At 41.8% G+C, this 12,737-nt stretch overlaps 1 protein-coding gene across 1 annotated transcript in view; it reads left to right on the forward strand.

Annotated features, from left to right (window-relative positions):
* The window catches only part of LOC140238462 (chordin-like), a 70,244-nt gene that overhangs the window by 18,767 nt on the left and 38,740 nt on the right, over positions 1-12,737 (forward strand). The window contains exon 2 of the mRNA XM_072318364.1: positions 8,182-8,285. Coding sequence (XP_072174465.1) covers positions 8,182-8,285 — 104 coding nt within the window. The remainder of the gene's footprint in view (positions 1-8,181; positions 8,286-12,737) is intronic.

The raw sequence follows: 12,737 nt of genomic DNA on the forward strand, positions 1-12,737 counted from the left end.
CCATGATTATACATGACACTAAAATCAGATGGAGTTATTATGTTCAAAAGAAAAAAAAAATGACAGTTCGGCAGCGAGAGAATTTGTATTTGCCGCTTTTTAATCTGAACTAGTAAGTTGTATTTGTATTTTTGTTTCTATATCTTGGAGGAATATTTTGTTGGAGGGCAGAACGATTTCTTTCCCTCGTCTCAGGGATGACAACTATGGGTATGAATCTGTGAGACTACCCTGGTTGACTGGGTGGCGCACAAGTTCTGCGATAGATCACGTGCTTGATATGGCAGGCTCCAAGGAGCTTAAGAGTGCACGTGTATCGGTGGACCTCGGAGATGCGTAGCCGATCGGGAAGCGGGAAGACACATCGAGGATGGCTTAACATTAATTTGACTCGATCCCCACCACCATCATAACGTCTGTTACTATCAGTAAGTATGACTCCGCCATCGCCGGGATTTTGACGGAGTGCGAAACCGTTAGTTTGGAGCCCTCCGGCGACCGGGCAATTTAGCGTGTGACCGTGAAGTTGCACTCTTAATTATTGTGGAGAAGTCTCCTTCTGGACGGCTAATAGTCATCAATGAACATTTCCCGTTTGTGACTTTCATTCGTCATACTTTTATTTCTGTTCGGCTGTTCCTCTATAGAGGAAGAAAAAGTTTTAACTGTCGTTACCACTAGCAGTACTTCGTACAATCGCTACCACCACATGTATTTGCTCTCACTGTATTTATTGCTGCTATTGCTACAACAAGATGTCTATCGCCCTCGTTCTTCCGCATCCACGTGCTCCGCATAGACAGAATTAACGAAAACAGACGTAACTGCAACCAAGGCCATCATTACTACTGCTGCTACTACTACTACTACTACTGCTGCTGCAGTGCTGCTGCTACTACTACTACTACTACTACTACTACTACTGCCACTACTTCCACAACTACTACACCTACTATTACTTTTAGCACTCCCACTTTTACTGATTCTACTATTGTTACTATTACTACTTCTTTTACAACTATTAATTCTACCAGTTCTTCTACTTCTACTTCTACTTCCTCTACTTCTAAATACCTCTAATTGCGCTACTGCTGCTACCACTGCTACTATACTTCTGTTACTACTAGTATTACTATGACTACTACTATTACTACTGCTACCACTTTTACTACAACTACTAATACTCTTACTGCTTCGACTGCTACTGATGCTACCACTGCTACTACATGTATTACTATTTTTTTTTACTACTATTGCCTTTACCACTACTTCTACTTCTACTACTTCTACGTCTACTACTCCTAATTCTACTTCTACTGCTACTACTAGTTTTTCTACTACTACTAATACTACTGCTGCTACTGCTGCTGCTACTGCTACTACTACTTCCACTGCTACTATTATTACAATTACTCCTACTAAAATAAACTGTCGAGTCGGTAATTTACCACTATCAACTGAAATACCAATTCGTTATTTCCACACAGCGCAAACTTCGACGAAATAATTATATGCACGCTGCACCATCAGTTGATTGTAACATGCGGGTAGGCCAACTATAGCAATTCAACAACCAAAAGGAGATCGCTATTCAATTAGCGGCCACCCCTTCACTCTTTTTTTGTTTGCCACAATGCCTAAAACATATACCTAAACATCTGCTAGCTATCTTCCAATAGAACAACCTGACCCTTCGGTCGAATGTCGCGCAGCGCGCATGGCAGGGGGGTAATTGCGACCCCACCCCCACTGATCGAATACCATATTTCCACTAAAACTTCGGTATAACGGTCACGTGATGTTTTGCCTTGATCGCCCCATCAGATTTTGTACAAAGATTTTTCTTTCCCAACTTCTGTAGTCGTGGACCCCGTTTTCTCAGCCTTTATTCTGTCGGCTTAATGGTCACCAATATCAACGTCGATATGTTATTATCATCACCGTCACCATTAACGGCATCATCACCATTATCACCATCATCACTACCATAACCATCATCACACCATCATCATCATTATTATCATCATCGTCATCATCACCATCATCACCATCATCACCATCCACATCACCATCACCATCACCATCACCATCACCATCACCATCACCATCACCATCACCATCACCATCACCATCACCATCACCATCACCATCACCATCACCATCACCATCACCATCACCATCACCATCACCATCACCATCACCATCACCATCACCATCACCATCACCATCACCATCACCATCACCATCACCATCACCATCACCATCACCACCAGAAGCTATCACTATCTTTGTCGTCATCATCACGACTATCTTCATCGAGGCGCCATTTTGAGTGTCAATATGATTATCACCGTCATTTCCAGTCCTGTCGATCACAATTCTCACCACCGAAGGAATGCTGAGAAGTAAAACACAGGCCTATATATCACGTTTCCATGGTTTCCTTTAAAAAAAGGTGGTGCTGGTTGAGGTGGTGTCGGGGTGGGTTGGAGTGGGAGGTATCGAGGTCTGTTATCGCAGACCTGAACAACTGTGATGAAGTGTGCAAAGCATTTACATCGCGTCGTTGGTTATCCCAGCGTGCACTTGATTGACTCACAATTGAATTGTAATGCGTGTCATAGGTGGCAATTTTGCTTACTGTGCACTGCGCCGGTTACGATACAGTGGTTCAGTTCGCTTTGTCTTTTTGACTTGTCGACGAGACAGTGGGCTGAAATGACTTTCTCTGGCATCAAAGAGTAAAAAAAAGTTTTTTGTTAAACTTTTGATGTCATCATTCCAAGTCCGTCACAACGCCCCCCGAGGAATTTTTTACCTTGCATTCACTGCCAAGTTTTTATCGTCGTTTTCGACATCGGGAATGTTCCGACAACGCCTTCAACAACTTGAAGGACAAAAGTCACTGACCTACTGCATTGACCATTCCGAGCTCAACCATTGATATGTGTGAGAAAGTGTTAGAGCAGTTTGTTGGGCATATATTCCTATCTGTTTCAACAATTATTTAGTAAAACAACAACAACAACAACAACAACAACAACAACAACAACAACAACAACAAACAACCCAACAACCCCCAAATACCCCAATAAGAAAACCAAAACCGCCATGAAGAAGACGAATTCGGCCCCGTTGTGGTTGTTCCCAACCGACAACCGCTATGTCACAACTTTCACTTCGTAGTTGTGGTGTTTTAGGCTGCCTGATGTAGCAGACGCCATTAGCTGTCTGCATGGCACACCAGGCGTCAAGTAATAGAAACTGAATTCATACGCAATAATTCATATTTTTCGTCCTTTCAAACTGACATGGCTATTAATCCGCATTTCGTTAACACAGGATGAAAATGGAGAAGTTACATTTGTAATTCTAAATGCGTACTTATTTGTGATAAATCGAGATCGATGATCACGCAGATGAGGAGACATAGAAAAAGACATTAAAACAAACAAAATGGCACACCAACAAACAATATAGGAAACGAGAAGATACGAGTATATAAAAGATAGATAAATAGATAGATAGGCATATATATATAGTGAAAGAACGAGAAAGAAAGAGATAGAGGGATGAGGTTGGATTAGATGAGGAAAAACTGCCTTGATTTGATGTCGCGACGATAGTTTAAGGCTATAGACGAGAGAGGAAGTGTCATCGCTGACCTTTCATTAACGCATTGACCCCCAATCGTGAGATTGGGTTTTTGATGTCCTCCCCCTCAGTGCTCGAAACATATTTAAGGGTGCCGATTCCCGCTCGGCAAATACTCCTAACTAGGCTTCAGACGAGAAGGAGGATGAATAACCGAATCGCGAGCGTCCGCGAATTATTCCAAACCTACATCTTTTAGGCACGCACAAAAAACACATACACAAATACACACATAATATTCCCTCTGCAGGTTCCCCGTGCTCGATCACCCCCCCCCCCACACACACACACACACTCCTCCCCTCCATAAGAATGAAATTCTAGACGAGAATGTTCAAGAATTAGGTCAAAGCTCAGTACATTGTCGTCTCGGAGGCTACTCCGTCAAGGGAACGCAAATCGATCGAACACAAGTTGAAGAATAAGTCAAAGCCACAGCCGCGCGGCTGAAGATGAACCACTGAAGCCCCGAGTGAACGAGGCTAATTGGTAATTACCTCCGGACTCTGTCTGGTCTTCTTCGAACGTTCATTTTTTCGGCAAATTTGGAGTAAAACTGGACCATTTTTCGGAGACTTTGGTGTAATTATTTCGCATAATTGCATCGTCGCCCTCCAGAGTGTATTCCTTTTCAAAAAAAATGAGTCAGCTATTTGTCAGCTTTGATATATTTTGGAGATGATTTTTTTTTTCCTCTTCCACCGATAATCGTCGCAGCTGTGCAATTCGGAAGACATCTACAAAATCCTCTTTTTTACGCTATTACGAGTCTTCTCGTTAAATCTTCCTTTACTCTTCTTCGTTTTTTATGCTTTCATGTCAAAAAATGCCAGCCTTTCTTTCTGTTTATCTGTTTGTCTCTCTCCTACCCAATATGTCTACGTGATTATTTTTACTATCGCCATCTTTAAAGATTCGATGCTTCTTCAAGTTGAACCGAAGTCATAACATCGCTACGACATTCACGCAGCCAGCTCCCGTGTCGCTGCTTTTGCGCGCACCGTTTTTGTGTAATTAAGTCATTTCCGCGGCGTAGAACTGGCGGCTGTTGCAGGCGACTCTGTTCCCATTGACATGAAAATGGCAGTCATCGTTTGCTTAAAGAATTCCGTATTTTCTTGGCATAATTACTATGTTTTTTTCTCTCTCCTCTTCTCCCATGTTCTCGCTCGGCTAGCAACCAGCCAACAGCTCTCCTCTCCCCTCTCCCTCTCTTTATTATTATTTTTTTTCTCTCTCTCTCCCTTTTCGTCCCCGTCCCACCGGCAAGTGTCGTCCGAACCTCTGGAGGCGGAAGAAATCAAATTCCAGAGTTTGACTCATCAAACTCAGCCGACATGATATGATAATGTGACAAAAACTAGATCCAGTCACATGCATTGCAACCTCACTTTACGTTTATGTGTGTGTATTTGTATGTAGGGCCTATGTATGTATGTATGTATGTATGTATGTATGTATGCATGCATGCATTTATTCATTCATTTACTTATTATTATTACTATTATTATCATTGTTATTATTATTATCATATTTTTAATACTTTTATTTTTTTTCTTTAGTGAGCATATGACAAAAAGCTGCACACGACGTGTTACGGCGAAAAGTTCATACTTGAAACATGATTATTACAGATTATTTCCATAGTATTGCCGAAATTGTATCACAATAAGTTGACAATTCTTCTCAGTTCCGTAGTATAGAGTTACCCTAAAGTAATCGGATGCCCTAAAGTAGTCAGAAAAGGTGCTTGCTCTTCTTGCCATCTGCAAATGTATTCTTACGACTCAGATTTAATCACGAAATACATGACTTGTCTAGACGCCATACAAAATAATGCAATCACGAATACACTTTAGACATATCAAATATGGAAAATTCTGAAGAGAAAAGAAAAAGACCACCACAAGGAATGACAGACACCCAAAGACTCATGTTCAGTGTAAACTCTCCCAACCAAAGCACTATCTACAACCCAACAAACGCCAAAACAAGCTAACACCAAACCAACAAACACTAGACTAACAAACAGACAAATCTAATGGCTTCATCAACCAATTATACTGACTTGCCGAACAGAAATTTCCTTCTACAGCTTATTCGTTCTATGTGGTCGATTTTAGTAAGTCCCTTACCTAAACTTCCGCGTACTCTGGCCATCACGAATTTTCGTTTCTAAAAATGAACGTAAACAGAGATGGTTTGTGGAGTTCACACGTATCATGCTTGTAGTAGGATCATTCATCTTTTGTCTGTCATAGGAATACGTCTGCAAAGTGTTCGTCTGACGCGGACACAAACGTCTGAACACCAGACTAATTCGGCGTAGACCTTGAGCTACGTTCGAAAGTGCATTCACCTCGGCACCAAGTGTACGACGCGCCTAATGGGAAACATATTTCACTCGTTCACGGACAACACACAAAATACATCACAGTTGGGACTAAGCGCCTGTGTCTGGGTTTACTGTCTCGTTCTCGTAGTCTCCGGGAGCCGACGGTGTTTCTCTTAACAAACATCAGCCTTTGGTTCATCAGCTTAGGATGCTCCCCGATGTAATACAAGTCATCTTAGGCTCAATGCCCTTTTGATGATCACGTCACTCCTTAATGTTTTTGGTGTAAAACTGAACTGTCTACTCCAGATGAAAACTTAAGAAAAGGACGAAAAAGTTCAGATGTTCACGTACTAGGCCGGACTCCGGCTTCACGAACTCGCGAGGCAAGTCTACGCTAAGTAGCTGCGTCAGTATGACGACGGAAATATCGTTATTAATTGCGATCGCGAGAAACATTCATCGCACCGAAGACAATATACACGACTACTGTCGCTGGGGAGGAGGAAGAGGAAGAGAAAAAAAATAGAGGAAGAGAAAGAGTTTAATTCCATTTTTGCCACACAAGACAGACATCGTGTAAGCTTTCTGGAGCCGAATGCCTGTGACAGAGCTTCGTAGACTGAGACAATAAACTCGGATCCCCCATGGGCTCATCTTTTAACTAAAATTCATTTCGGCTGTTTGCAGCGACATCTTTTGTTTCTCCTTCCCCGTCGATGCGGGGAGGGAGGAGGAAAGACGGAGGGTCTGAGTGAATGGACTTTGGGTGGCGTCGTCAGGAACAGAACTTCGAATTCGATGAGGACAAAAACCATTAGATCACAATCAAACCATCAATGTTTACAGGCAACAAGCATAAATCATGAATATTTTCCTCTGTCAAAAGTAGTTAGACAGAGTGCACTCGATTTTATGTATTTATTTTCCTCATTTTGGAGGCTGGTTTATATTGCGTGGGAACGGACAGCGAGTGCTTGCCCTGAAGACCGTCGGAGGGGCAGGGGGAGGGGGAAAGGGGGTGGGGTGTGGATTAGTACTAACATTGAACAAATGCAAGTCCTCACTGCGATTAGAGCATTTGATTCCGTGTCTGCTTATTACCAGGGGCTGCCACACGGACCTCGTTAGGACAGAAAAAAGGAAGTAGAGAAAACTTGCTGTTAACTTGGCAGAAAGTTGATTCACTGTGTCTCTTTGTTAGACAGCTGTTGGCTACCTAGCAACAGCTTGGGACGCAATATGAGACATGAACATCAAGTTGTACTTTTGGATTAGTCTTCGCTCCGTTCTCTTTGAATCAAAAGTTTCAGTTATCAAAACACTATTAAAATCATACAAATAGACTTCAGTTTTCATAGCCGACAACAGTGGACAGGTGTTCTAGACTCATACCCCTTTCTGTGCCAAGAACTTTGGGCAGTGCGTACAGTGCTATGTGGGTTTCTATGCCAATCCGTACTCAAAGCACACAAAGGGTTAATAGTATAATACACAGTAATTAAAACATTATCAGATCCAAGGTTTGAACCACGTCCTTTCGGACATCGCTTGGGCATGATGTTGTATCCACTTTATACGCCCTTCATTAGACAACCTGTATGGGGGTAGACCTGGCTTTGCTATAGGACAATGGTGATACAGTGCCCCTGTCGGAAAACAGAGCTAACGCTGAAGAGACTACCATTTCTACAATCTTACATATAGTTCGTAATAACTATGTCATGACCCATTTCCTTTAATCCACCTGTTTTCCCAAGTTCATTGTGCACGTCAATTGTTTCGTTGGCTGGCTGTTCAAGGAGGTTGGGCTGTTATGGTTCACGTAACGCACTTCGTGAAATCAAGTCTCTATGTAGTTTCCTGTATTTGTCGTCGCCACCGCTGTCATGCGAAACGAGGAAAACCTTTCTAATAATTATGGGATGGGACAGATTTGTGTAGTAGATCACGTATCTCGATTTCTTCTTGCCCTAACCATAATCAGTCGTGACAAAATTCATTACATTCAGAGAGATGAAATTGGTGTTACACATCTCAACTTTTCAGCAACGAGAGAGCTGGTATAATGTCGTTTATAACCTCGATGACATATCTCTTTCATCTTGAGTGGAGGTATAACCATTATGGCTTAACCGTATGGATCCTTTATCCATTTTTGTCTTTCTCTTTTGTTATTTTTTTTTCTCCAGGATGCACGTTTGGAGCAGAGTTCTACAACCTGGAAGACGAATGGCATCCGAACCTTGGAGACCCGTTCGGAGAAATGGTTTGCGTCATCTGCCAGTGTCTGCCGGTAAGTCAGCTGATTTTTACCAACATGTGAAAATCTGTTGCAATTAATGAACAATATGATTGTGTTGGCCGAGTAAGAGACGAACTTGATGTGAGCAAGCAAACAACGTAACAAGTAAACTCAAGGATATAACAGTTGTGAGAATAAGAACATACGAACTTATACTCTCAATAAGTGTGCGATATGTTTCTCTCTCTCAGAATTGCCGCACTTTGATTGGGGAAAAAAGGGGGGAGGGAAGAGATAGTATAGACCAGCTTGCGGTCAGACGCATTTAACTTGAAACTGTGCTTTGGAAAGGATGGGGGCCTATTTATCCTTATGAATAGATCAATACATAAATAGACGAATAAAATGAATGATTGAATAAATAAATGCGTACATGTAAAGAGAGAGAGAGAGAGAGAGAGGGGGGGGGGGGGAGTGTATTTAATGCAGTGAACGTGGTGAAAGGTCCAAAGCAACCCTTGGCGCTGCTGTAGTGATCGTAATACATATCGGATGAATGTCCTCAACTGACCAGCCTGCTCTTTTCTCTATATGTAGCTCGACATTCCAGGGACTGCACAGGGTAGTTCTTGACATCATATTGGTAAAAATACCTCCCTTTGATGACTTGTCGCAAATGTTCGTTCCTTCAGTTGCGATGCTGACAGCATTTGAAGACATTCCATTTCATCACGGATTAGGAAACTGTTCATGTTTCAAAAAAGACCTGCCAACCAAAGGAGAGGAGAGGGAAAAAGAGAACCTAGTGACCTTTTGACCCCCTCACTTGAACTTTTAATCAAGTTCAAAATCGTGCATGCCCGAACGCCTTCTTAATGTTCCGTTCGCGTTTCCTCATTTCCAGTCATTTTTTTTTTTCTCTCTACGAGTCAAGTTTGTTACGTGGGAAACCATTTCCTGGGCTTTCTATTATGAGCCTAGTGCCAATATATTGACTACAACTAGGCTCGTGCATGTATGTGTTTCCAGCATTAGATAAAGAACGGTGATCATGATTATTTTCATTCATTACACTTGAAACCAACCTTCAGGAACAACGAAAACGACCGAAGTGGATAGTCTTAAATGTTACTTATCGAACAATCATAGTTACTATTAGTTAATGTCTGTTTGCATAACATTTAATTTGGTGTATATCATTTATACATTTACACTGATTTGATAAAATCACGTCAAACAGAGGGGAATACAGTGAAAGGAGGGAGAAATGATCAAGGTTTAAATGTACAAAATAGAGAAAAAAGAACCAGGACTGACGTCGGCAATTGTCTCATAACGCCTTACGCTCATTTTTTTTTTCGACCGTACAAGAGCTTGCCGTGTTTTGCTGCCAGATATATATTTGATTTTGCTTATTTCTCCGTAATCCACAGCAGAAATTTGTGATTTTACTACAATGTATTTCTTTTGGTGATAAGAATTGATGGAAAGTGTGACCAATATGGCCGACGTTGACGCTACAAGGAAACTTTGACCCTAATTGTGAGAAACTCTTCTTCCATTATAGGGCATCGAAGAGCATCCATATTTGAAGAGAACCGGAGAAGATTTCGCTAAAAACGCTTAAAATGGGGTCATAACGATGATTATAATCATAATACACTGTAATGATACAGACTTATGTGATTACAAATTAGACTTCCACTTTCAAGTAATGTGCAAATTAGTCTGTGACTTTCATACTTTATGAATAAATTTTTCTTTGTCCTTTCCATCTAGATCTTAATCACCCCTCCGTTTTTTCTATCTTCGCGAGGCACATAGCATGTATTGTATCATATTTTAGACACCAGCACGCGCAGCCAATCAGTGCACAGACGATTGCATACGGATATAAAACTTTCGTCCTGTGTGAACGCACGTTGTCCCTGGATACGCTCTCGACCGTCAACGACTATTTACATGGCGCGCGCGCGCAAAAAAAAAAGCAACAACGACAACCCTAAAACATGTGTGAGAAGTATTCTGTCCGACTGCGCGTTTTCCCTCTTTTACTGTTTTTTTTTGTTTGTTTTTTGTTTTTTTTGTTTTTTTTTTTTTTTAGGAGGAAGAATGGATTTAACAACAAGAAAATCGGAAGCCAGGAATTGTATTGCTTCCTTTTTGGCGATTCAGGTATCCTCGTATTCTCCGCTTCTCTCTCGCTTTTGATGTAATCTTCTTCCATATTCTCTCGCTGCTTAGACTGCTCGGAAGATTATGAGTTAAATCAGGGAGTTCTCTCCCACCTCCCTGGTTAAATCGATATGCCGGCACAATGCGAAGAATAGGAACATGACAGGTTTCAAACGTTTTCACATCTGAAGGAGACCGATGCCCACTTCTTGGTTGACGCGGCAACAAAACGAAACAAAATCCAAACATTAATTGTCTGGGCGCTGTCTTCGCCATTCCTCCCCCTTTTCTGCGAGATTTACTTATTTCTGAATTAAGAAACGTTCCTTTCACTACGAGTTCCTTTTGTATTCTGCAGTGGATTTTGAATGGGATAAGTCAAGATAAGAGCTGTTGGAGTTAAGGACAGCAATTGGGCATGCTGGTGCATCACGCGTTGGTACATCTCTGTTTGAATAGTTCCTATGGTTTCTTGCACCAAAACAGTGATTAGCACCAGACTTAGACATTAAAAATAGACCTAGACCTATTTGGATTCCTCACACTAATGATATTTGGCGGAGAAAAAAAAAAGAAAAGAAAGAAAGAAGGTTATGAACTGTCGTTCACTTTCAATACGTCGCCTGATCGGTTGAGAGTGTCACACAGTGAATGCACGCGCATTTGTGAGGCGTTATTGAGCGTAAAAAGGAGTGGGAAAATAGGCCTACTTAGAATTCATAAGTGCCGTTCAGTCTGAATTCCCTTGATATCACGACCCGATATATTCGAGCTCACACCGATCAATAATTATCGGTAGTCATGCCGCCATTTGTCTGATACACATTGACCCTACTCTCCGGATAAAATTGAGGTGATCATCAGCGGTCATTCTTTGATCCTCCTCCACCCTAAAACAAGGAGAAAGTGACGAAAATATTTGTAGCTCTGTGACACTTTCAATCGTGCTAGAGATAACCATATTCTTCTCATCCATTAAGGGGTGCGCTGAAGACTTGCCCGATACCATGACTTTGAGATGACCCCCATGCGAGGTTTGAGCGATTCCCGCCAAGAATACGCCACTGAATGTCACTCTGCAGCCAGCCCTCGCTGTCGTCTGTCTCATCCATTGTCTCTGAAGATGTTCAATCGTATTTGAGGTGTCCTCCTCTCATTCTTTGTCTCCTTCTCGAGGCGACTGCAACCTCCAGAGAAGCCCACACCTGCGCGGTGATCCGGGGCTATAGCTCTTGGCCTCCGAATTACGCTGGGCAAACACGGGACGTAAAAGGACATGACCAATAGACATTCCTCCTTATCCCCCTCCCATTCAACAACTTTCTCGCCATGCCACACTCGACAAACATTTGACACCTATGTGCAGTTCGTTTGACCCTTACCCCCTTGTGTCGCCGCCCTTGTGCAACCATAGACCCTAAACTTGCTAACTCTTTGTACAACGAACTGATGTACCCTATTTCAGCTCCACCTACAGGACTTCATTCTGCTTGCCTATCCGTAAAGGCGAAATGCAACAAACACGACAACCAGAATGAGCAAAAGATCCCAAAGAAAATCCAGTCAGTTTTACTTATCGCAAGAGACCTCAGGTACATAGATGTTGACAACAATGTAAAATTATCTCGCTCAAAAAGAAAAAAAAAGGAAAAGAAAAGAAGTAATATCTCACGTCATAACCCCGTAAAATTGATCCCAATATTAAGACGAAGTAATAACCGTTCTAGACCCAATATGTGTGGATATGTGTCAAGAGAAATCATGCATTTTCCGTTGGCATTGGGTAAAAACATATCGAAATCAAATCTTAAATTCCACGCATTTAAAAAAAAAGACCAAAAAACAAACAAACAAACAACAAAAACCGAGAATTGTCGGCAAGTAGGTTTCGAGACGGCTCGGGAGAGGATTTTGCTTGGAGCCCTCCAACACGCGATTGTTGAATTTCTTGCATCAGTGGCAAAGTCCCAGTGCTTTCAAAAAAAAAATAATAATAAAAAAAAAAAATTTCTCTCTTAGGCTTGAAACCGTTGAGAATGTCCCTACCTCGGGTCTTTATAGACCTCGTGACGGAAGCAAACTCAGTGGGAATGTCAGACGTCATTAAGAATGAATGGTAACCTCTTAACGTTCAGAAGCACTTGAAAGTATTAACTAGGTATACGGTATATGCCTCGGCTTGATGGTTTACCAGTGCAAGTGCGCTTTGTGGGCTAGATTGTTGCTACACTGACATCCAAGTCTTGTGTGTAGACACCAGCGCGTTGGAGACAGTTTAATTTTGTCTTCCTCTGTCACTTTTTTAATAATCCTTTTCATAAAAGCAGC

The sequence above is a fragment of the Diadema setosum genome, chromosome 15 (assembly GCF_964275005.1).
Source record: "Diadema setosum chromosome 15, eeDiaSeto1, whole genome shotgun sequence".
NCBI lineage: Eukaryota > Metazoa > Echinodermata > Echinoidea > Diadematoida > Diadematidae > Diadema > Diadema setosum.